This window comes from Alosa alosa, chromosome 4, assembly GCF_017589495.1.
Source record: "Alosa alosa isolate M-15738 ecotype Scorff River chromosome 4, AALO_Geno_1.1, whole genome shotgun sequence".
NCBI lineage: Eukaryota > Metazoa > Chordata > Actinopteri > Clupeiformes > Clupeidae > Alosa > Alosa alosa.
The window spans coordinates 28148322-28163414 of record NC_063192.1 but is presented as its reverse complement, the minus strand read 5'-3'; the positions used below and the strand labels follow the sequence as shown (position 1 = coordinate 28163414).

The window sequence follows — 15093 nt, the reverse complement described above, 5'->3', positions numbered from 1 at the left end:
AGGAGTACTACTTGTGCTTTCTCTTTCACACACATAGGTATACAGGCACATCCATTCATCATAGAAGTGCTACATGTGCTTTCACACCCCCAAACACACCCACACACACACATACACATACTGTACGCACCCATCCCACACACACACACACACACACACACACACACACATGCATTGCACACCCACTCATAATAACAGCACACACACCTACACACACACATTCACTTCAAAATATGTCTTTATGTGCTGTGCTGTGTGTGTGTGTCGTGTTCCAGGCCCTTTGCGTTATTAAAGTAATGTATGTAGATGTAATGTTGGGAAGTAATGTATGCACACACACACACACACACACACACACACACACACACACATACACACACACACACACAATTTTACACACAGATATACAGGCACTCCCACTCACACATGCACAAGTTCACAGAGACATCCATAGACTGCTTGCACACAAACAGGATGTACAGTAGATTGAATAGACTCTATCATGTCTATAATCTATAATAGACTCAATGACTCAGTGTGCCTTTGAAGGGTAGGGTAAGTCTCCCACAGTATCATGTCAACCTTTTGGCCCCCTGGTGGTCCTGTGTAGTACTGTGCAGATGACATTTCCTGTTCACATACACACTGTGACCATCACTTGTCACTCTTTACCACAATTCAACTCTTTTTGTCTGTGTCTTTCCTATCTATCTATCTATCTATCTATCTATCTATCTATCTATCTATCTATCTATCTGTCTATCTGTCTGTCTGTCTGTCTGTCTGTGTCTTTGTACCTTATCATACTGAGGTATTCCTCCCTCATCTCTCTCTCTCAGGACTCTCCTCTGAAGGCGGTGCAGATGCTGTGGGTGAACCTGATCATGGACACCTTCGCCTCCCTAGCTCTGGCCACTGAGCCGCCCACCGAGTCCCTGCTACTGCGGAAGCCCTACGGCCGCAACAACCCGCTCATCTCCCTCACCATGATGAAGAACATCCTGGGCCACGGCATCTACCAGCTCGTCATCATCTTCACTTTGCTTTTCGTCGGTACGGCAATGATCTCGCTTGGCGGGTGTGGGGATGGGGATGGGGAGGATTGGGATGGGGGGGGTCCATGTAGAGGCAGTAATAGTGGACTGTTCAGTTATGCTGAGAAGCGGAGTCAGTCATTAAGTGAGTCATTCGCTGAGACTGGGAGAAATTAGAGAGAGAGAGCAAGAGAAAGAAAGAGAGAGCAAGAGAAAGAAAGAGAGAGCAAGAAAAAGAAAGAGGGAGAAAGAGAACAAGTGGGAGAGAGACAGATTATAGAGAAGGGGGCGAATGGATCTCTACAGCTTTTGATTTTCTGTGCACTTTAATTAGATAGCTCACTTTAGACACTTCACAAACAGTTCATAAATCAAATGTGATTACACGTACACACGCCAAATCTGCTCATTGAATCATCTCCCAAACATGCACATTTCCATATCTGTTCCTCCACCCACCTGCAACCCCCCTTCTGCTTCCTCAGGTGAGAAGATCTTCAACATCGACAGCGGCCGCAACGCCCCCCTCCACTCGCCTCCCTCCGAGCACTACACCATCATCTTCAACACCTTCGTCCTTATGCAGCTCTTCAACGAGATCAACGCCCGCAAGATCCACGGCGAGAGGAATGTCTTTGACGGCATCTTCAGCAACCCCATATTCTGCAGCATCGTGCTGGGAACATTCGGTATTCAGGTGAGACAGTGTGTGTGTGTGTGTGTGTGAGTGTTGTGTGTGTGTGTGTGTGTGTGTGTGTGTGTGTGTGTGTGTGTCTGTGTGTGTGTGTGTGGTACCCAAGTGCCTTTGAAAGTCCAGGTAAATATTATGATGTGAGACAAACATGTCTAAACAGACCTTATTTGATGGCTCTGGAAAATATTTTGTGAGTTTACTGTCACAAATGGATAAACAAAACAGCTATGCTTGTGAACAGCATAGGACAGGCTCTTGTGAACTGACATTGACATCATCTATTTATACCTAGCAAGCGTACATCCTTGAATAAAGACAAATAACATCTGCTTACGTAAACTGTAAGGTATGACCTGTGAGTGTCAAAAATAAGCAGCTGTGCTTGGATTGGTATTTGTTAGTCCACCAGTATGACACCCAAAACAGAACCCTGAGTAGTCTTAGACACACAGCTGAGCTCATCCTCGGCCGGGTTGGGTTGGGGTGGGCGCTCAGAGAGGCGAGACTGCTTTAGCAGGGGACAGAATGTGCTCTGGGCCCGTGACTAAGCCGTCGTCAGGCCCGGCCATGTGTCAGGACTCCTGACTGGGCTCCACCACGCTGATGCATCGGTGTCAGCGGCGGAGGTGTTACTGCGCCGAGCGTAACGTCTTTTGACGTAGCCTCAGATTGCCTTCCTCCTCTGAGCCCCCCCCCACCCCACCCCCCTGAAAAAGGGAGGTCCGGCCAGACCGCTGATTTGCACGCAGACATGCAGCCTGTCTGAAGCTCCGTGGCTCTCTGGAGAGTTCTCTGGGAGAACCTTTTTTGACTTCAAAGGTACTCTTGGATGAGGAAGATGAGTGTGTAAAAAGGATGTCTCTGGTAATTAAATAGGTGCCAATTTAACCTTGTCCCCGTTTAAATTATGTGCCCTGTCTCTGAAAGTGTTTTATAATTTATACTGTCTGACCTGTGCATAGATTGCTGTTTTTTTTTTTACATTTCTGTTGATTTCTCTTGTCATTGTCATTGGGCTAAACAGGGCTGTGTGTATGACAATCTGTGATGTCTGATGGGTTTGTCTGACTTGTTGCAGATCGTGATTGTCCAGTTTGGAGGGAAGCCGTTCAGCTGTGCACCCCTAAATGTGGAACAGTGGCTGTGGTGTCTCTTCGTTGGTGTAGGGGAGCTTCTCTGGGGACAGGTGGGAGTGTGTGCCTGTGTGTGTGTGTGTGTGTGTGTGTGTGTGTGTGTGTGTGTGTGTGTGTGTGTGTGTGTGTGTGTGTGTGTGTATTATTTGAGTGAGTTTTTTGTGCGTGTGTATTATTGGCCGTAATAGCGTCGCGTCGCGTGCGTGCCTGCGTCGCGTCGTCGCGTGTGTGTTCTTGCGATGTGTGTGTAATGATAGATCTTGCGTGCGTGTGTATGTCTGTGTGAAATACAGAAAGAGAAGTGCACGTGATGGACATAAAAGAGAGAGAGAAGTTGTGTGTAAGAGAGAGAGATAGAAAAAGCCTGAATGAAGGAGGTTGAACAGCTATAAGACCATTGGATAGTATTTAGCATTCATAGTCTTCCCGCGCTCATGCATACACATACACTTCCCTCACTCTCAAACAGTTTGTCTCAGCATCTGTCTTTCCCAATTATCTCCCTCCCTCTTTCCCTCCCTCCCTCGTTTTGTTCCCTAGTTGATCGCCACTGTACCAACCCACCGCCTGAAGTGTCTGAAAGGAGAGACCTGAGCCGGGCACAGGCAGAGATGACGGAGGGAGCTGAGCTGGCCAGACGAGCGAGGAGAGATGGAACCACTTGGAGGAGGAGCTGAGGAGGGGCCAGATCCTCTGGTTCAGGGGCCTCAACCGTATCCAGACTCAGGTGCTGTGTGTGCCCCCCCACCCCAGTCCTCCTCGCCTCTCCTCTCTCATCCCCCTCTCTCTCTCTCTCTCTCTCTCTCTCTTTCATCTCCCTACCATCTTCTCTTTTGAAGGCCTGATGATGTAGCGGTTTGCCTGGATGATGGTGAAGCTCTAGTTCACCCCTAAGGAGGTTAAAATGATTTGATCTTTCTTTCTGCAACTCTTTTACTGCCATTTCTATCTTGTCGCATCCCCCTCTCTCTCTCCTTTATTCTCTTCTCCTAACTTCTGTTCTCTTTTCTTTCCTGTGTTTTCTTTCTCTCCTCTCTTTCTTCATAGGTGTCGTTGTCCACTCTTTTGTCCTCTTTTTTTGTGATATCTTCATTTCTGATCTCCTCTCCTGTACTCTACGCTGTCCTTTCCGCTTCACCTCTCTTGTCTCATCCCATTTCACCAAGTCCTGATGAGCAGCGCTGTCTTCTCTGCTGTCTCTCTTCACCTCTCTCTTCTTCTGCATCTTTCTGTCTTTCCCTCAACCCTAGGCCCCCTTTTTTGGGGTCCCTTTCCAAATGAACATACTGTATTCCACCAACAGTGTTCTATAAAACACTCCTAGAACCCCCCCCCCCCCCCCCTTCACCCAGCTTGATTGACCCCTCCACTTTCTCTAATCTCCCTATGCGTGAGGAACAGATCAGTGTTAGTGACAGTGACAGTACGGCAGCACTGGCCCTTCTACTCAAAGCTTATTTGAGTTTATTAAATCAGGATTAGCGTATGCCTTAACTTGACATGAACTGCCATATTACTTTATTTTGTGGACATGCTACGCCATGTTTTGTTCAACAGGCCTGATTTAAATGTCAAAAGTTACCGTTGGCAATTTATAGATGTTCGTTCTATGAATAATCTTGTCAAAGATACTTTACTTATGTCATGTGTTCAGCTAACAATTTCATGCCTCTTCCTTAGTTTGTAGTTTGTGATTTGATTTCCTCTCTCTCTCTCTCTTTCTCTCTCTCTTACTCTCTTGCTACGCCTCATTTTCTAATTTACATGTTATGTCTTTTATTTCAAAGGCTGAAATGACTGTTTGCCTGTCTTGTTTTTCCTTTCATGAAATGTGACTACCACCTTTTCTCACTCTGTCTTTCTCTCTCTGCTATCTATTTGTCCCACTTCAAATATCTGATAAAGAATGTTCTGGACACAGAGTGCTTAAAGCTTTCCCTTTTAACTGGAGAAATGTTATCTAGAGACAGCATGCTATTTCTAGAATTTGTTTTTGTCTTTCTTGTCATTACTCGTTATACATTAATAATGTAAAAGGGAAATGTTGATAGTCCTTCCAAAATATGTCACCTGAATTCAGCCTTGGTTGTACAGTTATGCAAAACCAAACACCAGCTGCACTATAGGGTCTTGTCCTTTTACAACTAATTCATGGGAAGCTACCTCTATGTAAAAGAGTGGGAAAGGTGTGTGTGCATCTGTACAGGTTTTATGTCCTATTATGGTAGGAGCATTTTAGGCTGTGTGGCGTGTGTTGCAGTCTGCGAGCCTGTCAGAACAGGTAAAAGGTGTGTCGGTGTGTTTAGAGGCGTGCATTGCAGTCTGCGAGTCTGTCAGAACAGGTAAAAGGTGTGTCGTGTGTTTAGAGGCGTGCATTGCAGTCTGCGAGCCTGTCAGAACAGGTAAAAGGTGTGTCGGTGTGTTTAGAGGACTTTGCTTGACTCATAGAGGATCCCGGCAGTGGGTTGGCAGCGGAGAGGGCTCCAGCCTCTTGTTAGGGTAGGAGGACGGTGCGGCATTCAGAGGCCTCCATCAGTGGGATAGAGCGAGCCCAATAAAAGTGCATTAGATCCAGAGGAGGTGTTGTGGGTGGGTGGGGGGGGGGGCAGGGGGGGGATCAGGATCAATAAGTGTCCCGCATACCTACCTTTGGAGTGCCCTCTGTCTGAAGTCTAAAGTGCCTTTAAAATGGGCTCTTGCGCTCTCTCCCTCCCTCTTTCTTTCTCTCTCTCTCACCCTCTTTCTCTATCGTTCTCTATACATCCCTCTCTTCCTTATGTAGTTCTGCCTCTAGTCTACTTCTTACCTCTCTTATTTCTTACCTCTCTACTCTGCTTTCTCTCACAGTTTTCTTTCTTTTCTTTTTGTTTCTCTCTCTCTCTCTCTCTCTCTCTGTTCCTGGCCTCATCTGTTATGGTGGTTCTACTTAGACAAGACGTTTGTTACAAGTATGGTAAAGCTGTTGGAGATTATGTCACTCATACACACCCACACACACAATGTACACTTCACCCCAGACTCCATTATATATTGCATATACACACACATACACACGCTCAAACACACACACACACACAAAATCATGCAATCAGAAGCCCGCTGACGCTCCTTTTAATGAACTCTAATGGAAGTATAAAGTGCTTTGCACCTCTCAAGCTCCATACGTTCGACCCCCTATATAACTCCATCAGTGCAGACACACATCAGGCGGAGCTGAGCAGACAGGCCTCTGATGTTGGGGTGCTAAGCGCGGATGGCACGAAGTGCCAGCAAAGCTCCTTACAAGGTTTCCATCGATCCCCCTCCCGTGTTCAATACTGAGTAGGCAAAACACAACACACATTACAAGGGCCGCCCTAATATCATCAGTCACTTTAATTTGATCAAGGCTTTCACTGAGAGTGGCTCTTTTGCAGAGTAGCTCCATTGATTTTTCATCAGTCATCTTTATCTTTATCTTTATTATTATTATTATTTTTTAGAGTACAGTGATTACACCCGGATTAATTGTGAGTGGGGATGCCTTGGCAACACGGGCAACCTATTTACGGTAATACCTGTGTGTATCCATTGATTTTATTGGATAAATAATGATGTGAAAGCTACCACAGCTGTTCCCATGATGCATCAGTGAAAGATGCCCCACTCTACAAAATGTGGTCAAAAACCTGTGGGGTCTCTGAATTTGCATTGTGGTGCGATTACCATTAGGTAGGTCTGACATGCTGTGTCATAGTGCGTCAAAATACTATCTCTTGTTACTTTTGTCTTGTTTTCTCCTCCCACTTGGGGAGAAGATGCCCGTAGTTTGATATAATGGACTCATGATTGATATGGACATTCAGATGCAGGAAGGACCAAGGTTAACTGACATCTCAAAGGGGTAAATAGATAATCCAACAGCATGGGTGTGTTTGTTTGCAATGGGGCTTTTGCTGTGGTCCATAGGTGCCTTTTTACCTTGCTGTTGTCCCTGTCCCACAATTACAAGTTGTTTTTTTCCGAATGTTGGTTACCATAACCTCTTTTTTTTATAGAAATACCTCAAGCTCTTTTAAGTGTGTTATATTTAAGTGTGGTCCAGTGAGCAAGTACATAAGAAACTGCTTTCTCCTCCTACTACTCCTCTCCCCCAATCCCCCTTCTGAATTATTTCTGTATGTGTGTGTGTGTGTGTGTATATGTGTGTGGTTCTCTCTCTCACCTGCAGATGGAGGTAGTGAGCACCTTCAAGAGAAGTGGTTCCTTTCAGGGGGCTCCGCGCCGGCGGTCCTCCGTGCTCAGTCAGCTCCATGACGTAACCAATATTTCTACCCCCACTCACGTAGTTCTCTCCACTGCCAATGCAAGCGCCGCTCCAGGGAGTGAGTCTCCACTACTGCTTTACCCCACTGGTGTCACACGCAGAACACACACACACACACACACACACACACACACACACACACACACGCACACACGCACACGCACACACACACACACACAAGCATGTTAACATACACACAAGTACACACTCACACACACAGACATGCAGATGCACACGCACACGTACACACACACAGACGCAGACACACACACACACACACACACACACACACACACACACTCGCACACACATGTATGGTTTGCAAATGCTAATTCAACACAAAAAATGACACTAAAAGATAGAACACCTACACACAGACACACACACACACACACACACCCATACACACACACACACACACACACACACACACACACACACACACACACACACCCCATGGTATCGTGTCCAATGTCACCTGTTTTTCTTTGGGATTGCTGGTCTTCGGTGGTTGTGCTTGCGCCTCTGTAACTGTGGCTTTTTGCAAGCTCGCCTGTGTGGTTTGCGACCGACTGTGCCAAAGATGTGGTCCCCTATCCCCACCTTCTCCCCTGTCTATGTGGCCTTGCCAGTCTGGTCCCTAATGTTCCCACACCGTTGACTTGTGGTTTGCTGTCTTGATGGTCTTGTATTTGTTTTTGTTTTTGTTTATTTTTTTTCACTGGTGTTATTTTAATTTTGTCTACCCAGATGGGCCAATTGAGCCATTCTCTCTCAGTATTACATAGATTTGGATACAAAGCCTACTGGTCTTGTTATTGGTAGCGATATTTTTTTCACACATGAGATTTATGGTTAGAAATTGGAATAAGAACATAAGGGATGATTTCCTTGACAAGCCTGAAACCTGGCACACGACTACACTGCATTTTGAATGGGGATCCTGTGGTAGGTTTCAACATGTACAGGAAAGCAGTTTGACTTTATTGTTTAATCCACGGTTTGATTTGACCTGATATCTTCTACTATATTTGGGAGTTTTTTGGGAGTGTTTTGCATTTGTGGTTGTCAATCATAATGTTAAAATTTCTCTGTAATGTTTCAAATAGAGAAAAACACATAATTAGTACTCACTTAAAAAAATATAGACCACTAAATGGCAAACAGTCTCTGGAATTGGCTGCGGTTGAAAAACAGCCCTAGATTGAAAAGAGAGATGATGAAATATTGGCCAATCGCCTGCTTTCTCAGAGAAGGGGGGAAAAATGTGGAACCTGCCAGATGAAAGCCTGTCAGATGAGGAATTAATGAGAGAACATGGCGCAACTTTGTTTTTGAAGAAGTCTCTGTTGACAAGCGTGGTTGCCACAAAAAAGGAGCGAAGCATATTAAATGTAAATCAAATCCAAGCGTACTCAGAAATATCTTGACAAATAACAGTTGTGGCAACAAATTTGTGAATCTTGCACACGGGGGTAAACCTTCGAGTATAAGCCCTTAAGTGTCCTGCTGAGGTTGTGTAAAAGTTCTTCCTTCTTCCTGCCTCCCTCCTCTCTCATCTTCCTCTCTCTCTCTCTCTGTCTTCTTACTGTTTCAAGTGATATCGAAGGGAATGTTTTTTTCTCTGTCATGTGGTATTCTGAGTGTTACCAGGGAGACGGTCTTTCTCCTCAGTCCTGCACTGCTTCTCTAACTTTTTCTTTTGCAGATTTCCCACAGGCTGTCTGTCCCTCCTCTGACACTGCACCCTTCAGTCTCTCATGTACTATTGGTTATTCCATATCTGTCTCTCTCTCTCTCACACACACTCTCTCTCACTCTCTCTCTTTCTCTCTCTCTGTCTACTGTCACATTTCATGGTGTTCTACTTTCTTACAAGTCTCACAATTTGTACATTTGAGCTCAGACTCTACAGAAATCATGTACTGACATAATAGGGACACAATGTAATATACTGGTTGTTTATTTATTTATGTGTTCATTTATTTATAGTCGTATTGAGTTTGATATCAATGTAAGACAGAGCGTGAGAGTATTGTGTTCAATTTAGAATTTTTTTTTCCATGGGTAGTCCCATAGTTGATATAAAGTTTGCCGATATGGACTATTTTCTATCTTTTGTTATCTCTGGTCATCCATTCACATTTTCAGGTTGTCACAATTTTCAACACTAACCGTCTGACTGTCAGTTCCTTCACATATCATGTGTGTGTCCCATCTCTTCTTTTCACTCCAAGTATGTGAGTGTGTGTGTGTGTGTGTGTGTGTGTGTGTGTGTGTGTGTGTGTGTGTGTGTGTGTGTGTGTGTGTGTGTGTGTGAGAGAGAGAGAGAGAGAGAGAGAGAGTGTGTGTCTGTCCACTTGCTGTATGTTATGCCAACCAGTGTATAAATGACATTTTTCTGCTTTTAACTCTGTGAACCCTCCATCTGTCTGTCTGGCACTCTTGTCACATTCTCTTTTTTCCACCATTGTAGAGTAGTTTGGGGAAAATGAACCTCCAATATTCACACACTGGACATGAGATAGACAGCACAGCAACAGGTCTAACTGTTTCAATTAACAAACCTCAGTACTATTTTTGGAATGAAACACCAAATGAATATTCTCTAGAAACATTCTAGAACATTCCATAACTTGATTCACTGAGGACTAATGACCCTGTGCAGACTAAACCATGTCCACTACTGTACTGTGTCTCATTCTGTAGTCAACTGGCGTGTTAAGAGTAGTATTCTACCACCTCTTCTGTGGCACATTTGCTTATGTGGAGGAATGCATGTGTTTTGGAAAGCAGTATATCTTAGTTATGCCTTTCCCACAACGTCCAGCAACACTGTATTTGGCTCCCGTGGGGCTGTCTTGTACAGTGCATTTGTTACAATGACTCGACTGTGAATAAGCAGCCAGATCTATGGATCGAGTTTGTTTTCATTTTACATGGTTACGTGCAGAGGTTTGGAAAAGCATGCTCATGTGCCTTCTAAATCTTAAAGACGCACACTTTAGAATTGATGACCCTCTTACCGTTTTGGCAGTGTATCTATTACCAGCGCTCAACGCCATAGCTCCATGTGCAGAAATATTTACCTTATATGGAGACAGTTTTATTGGTGAATGCCAGAGTATGTCACTGTTTATGTGTGTGTGTGTGTGTGTGTTGTGTGTGTGTGTGTGTGTGTGTGTGTGTGTGTGTGTGTGTGTGTGTGTGTGTGTGTGTGTGTGTGTGTGTGTGTGTGTGTGCGCATGAGAATGCAAGTGTGTGTGTGGGAGAGCTTCAGGAGGCAGGGAAACTAGTTATCTAACATTGCATCTCCTGTGCTCTTGATTGCTGACATCTGCACTCGGCAGTAGGTGCTTGTCAGTCATTTGCATTCTGTTTTCCTCACAAATTTTTACCTGCTTTTCAAGATGATTATTTGATGACATGGTTTCATCAGACGAAATTTCGACTAAAACAATCTAGTTCACTTATATAAAGGGCTCCTTTGTCTTTTACACTTCGCACTCTTTTTCGAGGTTCATCTGAGACTTGGAGTTTAAAGACAAATCAGGATAACGGGGGAGGTTCTGAATTGAACAGGATGTGAGGTCATCAGCATTAACGTTTGCTTTTCCATCACAGCTTCTCTAACCACTACCTCTCCTGCTTCTCCTCTTCCTTGGCTCCTTATTTTCAGCTTCGTTCTTTGTGTTCTTGATCATTTTCTTTGCCCAGTGCACTTAGGAAGGTCTATTGAGTAAAGCATTTTTTTTTCTTCAACTTTTTTGTTAGTTTGTTTGTTTTAACAATGACGTTTTTCCATCAAGCTTTTCCTTTTGAAGGGCGGCGTGGGGACACAGTGGACATTGATCTGGCATGCTAAAACCCAGAGCTAAGGGGGAATAAAACCACAACTGATTCTTAACATCCTTCATCATGGTCCATCTCAAAACAGATGTGGGTGTTATACTCGAAAGTTTACCCGTATCCATGCAAACAAAGAAAAAAAAAAATGAAAACAAACAACGCCACCGAAAGAAAGTGTTTTCAAATCTTTCAGATTTGCATGAAGTCTTTTTCTTGCTGACAAACAGGCTCTTTGGAAAAACAGATAAGCACTAAACCAAATGCTTGACCGTTCCTTCCTTCCTGTTTGTTTGTTTGTTTGTTTGTTTGTTGGTTTGTGTTTGGAATTTCTTTGTTTTACTTTTAGTTAATTTAGCTTAATTTTCCTTTGCTGTGTGAATCTGAGTGGGGGTAGAGGGTGTTCGTTTGGGGGGGTGGGGCGTTACCGGGAAAGGGCTGAAGTGTTGACTGCACTTACCTGACCACGGCAAAGGAATGTGTTAATGAATGTCCTCACACATGAGCATATACACTCAAACACGTGAGTGTGTGTATGTGTGTGGGTGTGTGTGTGTTGTACTGTATGTTTGTTCCTGCTTTGGTCTGATTCGTCCTCTCAGCATGACCCTGGCTGGGTGCCATCGTGCATCTATTTATTCGTTTGTTTATTTATTTTCCTACTTGTCTGTCTGAAACAGAGACGAGGCAGCTGCACTGGACTGGGGGAATTAAAACAGACACACACACACACACACACATCCTCATGCACCCTCACACACCCCAGGCTCTTGTTTTCTGACCATGTTTTTTGGCATTCCTCTCTTCTCCTCATTAGCCGGCCTGAGAGCTTCACCGCCAGCTCTTCCTCCTCTTCTTCTTCTTGTCCCATCTGCACCTGTCTGCTCTGCTGCATGTCCAGTGATGCTCGCGCTGCCTCACCTCTTCACTCACTCACTCACTCGCTCACTCACAATGCTCACTCTCACTCACTCACTTTATCGCTCTCAATGTTAACACTTACTCACACACTCACTCACTCACTTTATCGCTCTCAATGCTAACTCTTACTCACTCACTCACTCACTTTATCACTCTCAATGCTAATACTTACTCACACACTCACTCAATCACTCATTCACTCACAATGCTCAATCACTCACTCACTCACTTTATCACTCTCAATGCTAACACTTACTCACACACTCACTCAATCACTCATTCACTCACAATGCTCAATCACTCACTCACTCACAATGCTCAGTCTCACTCTCTGGCACTACACACACACACACACACACACACAAACATGATGACTTATCCTCTCATTCTGTGTGGCCCAGACCCATATTGGCTTGTAAATCATTCACATTCAAACTACACGGCATTGCAGGGTAAAGTCCTATACTTGTGTTGGTTATAATATGTATAAATGTCAGGTTGGATTTGGTGAAATGTCTAGGTTCATTCAGTGTATATCAGCTGCTGAATGATTGCCATTGACCTACATTTATTAATTTGAATTGCTCAACTGCAATGCCTAAAATCTAAATGCTCAACTGTTCAGTGAAGCCCCAAAGTGCCCTAATGTCATTAACCTTTGTTTGCACATTCACATGCACCATTTTCCAATTTTTAACCCAGATGTCACATTGCAGCACGGACTTGCTTATTGAGCATGGAACTGTTTGCATGGTTTAGACACCTATTCTCTGCTGTTACATATTAACTTTTAACAGATGAATGGATTGTGGGAATTGTATTGAGCCCATGCATGGACACCACAAAAAAAGATATTGTGCATAATTTCATAATTTAGTCTAATAGGACACTGTCAAACCCAACTCTCTTGCTTTTACTAACTCAGAGTGTTTGATGGCTTGATGATGCATGCTGTCATTTGACATCGACCACATGTTCGCGTGACTGGAATTCCATTGCCCCTTCCATTCCATTTTGCTCACACTATTTCATACTCTAAGTGAACACTAAATCCTGGATGTTCCAAAGGCCAATGAGGCTCCAGGTCCTGTCCTCTTCCCTGTCCTGTTAGTAGGTGCAATGCCCCATGTCTTTTCCCTGTAGGATATAGGTGCTCCCTGACCCTATCCCTCTAAAGCCTCATTCAGAGACCCCTCAGTCTCTCTAGCAGTGTGCCTGCCTCCTTTGATTTCCATCTAACTGTGTCTGCCCGGCATTCCATTGCAGATTCTAACCCACACGTTTTTGTTTTGTCCCTTCGTTGTACTCTGCCAGAGGGCAGCCGACTCTAAAATACATCTGGCCCTGATCTGGCTCTGATCTGGCCCGGGTCTGGGAGACCGGGCCCACCCGATCAGAGCCAGATCCGTCAGAGTCAGCTGTGGTCAGGGCTATGTGTGTATCAAAGCAACGTGCTCAAAACAGCAGTATACTTTATCGTCAATTTAAACTGCAAGTCTCTTATCTGGTCAGTATACACACATAGTTAGCATTGAGTTTGTATTGGCTTGTACCTCTGTGCTTAAAGTGTGTCTCTGTGTGTCTGAGGCTTGGTGTCTTTTATGTTTGACCTCACACGAATGTCCATTGTCTTGTTGACTGTGAGTGAAAATTGTGAACTGACAGTTTGAGATCATTTCCAACACTTTTTGATTTTTAGTTTCTTCTGGTTTGGTTTCTTTTGTTGTCATCTCTCTTCCTTTGTAAAACTCTTCAGATCAGGTTGTGATACACTTTCATTTTAGGTTTGCACATAAATCTTTGATCATGTTAGACATCAGAACGTCAAATATTCACAATATCCATTCCCTCACAATTCCTAGAAGCAGTCAAAATTATTTTTTCACCAAAGATAACAAGCATAAACAGACTAGAAATGATCCCATATTGTATATCACATATTTTATAGCAACCTGATCTTGAGTTGTGTTTGCACTCTTGAGGCATGTACCAAACAGATGGAGTTTTGTGTCCCAATGGTTCATGACTGTTACTGACTATCTGCTTTCATTTCCCTCCTAACTCTTCCTCCACCCAAAATCTACCCTATTTTATTTCTCTTTTTTTCTCTCAATGTCTCCTGTTCCTCCACCCCACCCCTGCTATCTGTCTGTCTCTCTCTCTCTCACTCTCTTTACCCCTCTTCCTCTGTGATTCTCTGCAATCCTTTGTTTCTTTTGCACTCTCCATCCCTTTCTTCCTCTTCTTCCTCGGCCATTCTCTCTTTCTCTCTCTTCTGCTCTTCTTCTTCCTCCTCACCACGTTGCCGTCCCTCTCGTCTGGCACCCCCCTCACCTTTTAGATGAGAGTGGTGAAAGCGTTCCGTAATGAAGGCATCGAGAAACCCGAATCCAGGAACTCCATCCACAACTTCATGGCCCACCCCGAGTTTCTCATCAACGACTTCATCCACAACATCCCATTGATCGACGACACCGACCTCGAGGAGACCGAGTCTGACCTCTCCAAGCACAACCACCACCTGCACTACCAACAGCAGTACACCAACGTCCACCCGGCTCTGCGTAAGCCCCCACCGCCACCACCCCCCCAGCCACAGCAGCGCACGCGACCCCGCCCCTACCGCCAGTATAGCCTACCCGTCACCCCCAACCGTAACAACAACAACAGCAACGACGCCATCGAGCACGGGCGGGGGGCCCTCCCGACAGACCCCTCCACCCATCACTGGACCTCCATGACCGACCAGCAGGGCTGCCCTCTCCTCAGTCTGGAGACCTCGTTATGACTGCCACCCCTCCACACTGGGTGACTCGTATGAAAAAAAAAAAGAAGAAATCTATTTAAAAGTATTTAAAAACAAACGAACAAAAAGACTTCTGAGGACCACAGGTGTGTTGAGGAGACAGACTAGAGAAGAGGAGGCACAGGTGGGTGTGGGGGGCGGAGTAGGGGAGCGGTCCATCGGGTCGGAGTCCAGTTGGTGCTTCACTTCCTTAATGCACACAGATCCAGCTACCCACTCGCCCACCCACCCATGCATAGTCACAGTGGATCCAATCACCCAGTGAGTCTCTGCCGCCATCCTGTGCCACAGTCCCCTCTCACCTGTCTGTGCGAAACCCACACATCCAAACCTCTGGCACCCCCTCTCCTCTC

General features: G+C 44.9%; 1 protein-coding gene across 1 annotated transcript in view; it reads left to right on the top strand.

Moving 5' to 3' along the window:
* atp2b3b (ATPase plasma membrane Ca2+ transporting 3b) overlaps window positions 1–14875 on the top strand; it is a 40354-nt gene extending 25479 nt beyond the window's left edge. Inside the window, 6 exon segments of the mRNA XM_048240424.1 lie at window positions 840–1053; window positions 1520–1731; window positions 2807–2914; window positions 3402–3452; window positions 3454–3588; window positions 14276–14875. Of these exon segments, the coding sequence (XP_048096381.1) occupies window positions 840–1053; window positions 1520–1731; window positions 2807–2914; window positions 3402–3452; window positions 3454–3588; window positions 14276–14722 (1167 nt within the window). The 3' untranslated portion in view covers window positions 14723–14875.
* The last annotated feature ends 218 nt before the right edge of the window (window positions 14876–15093 follow it).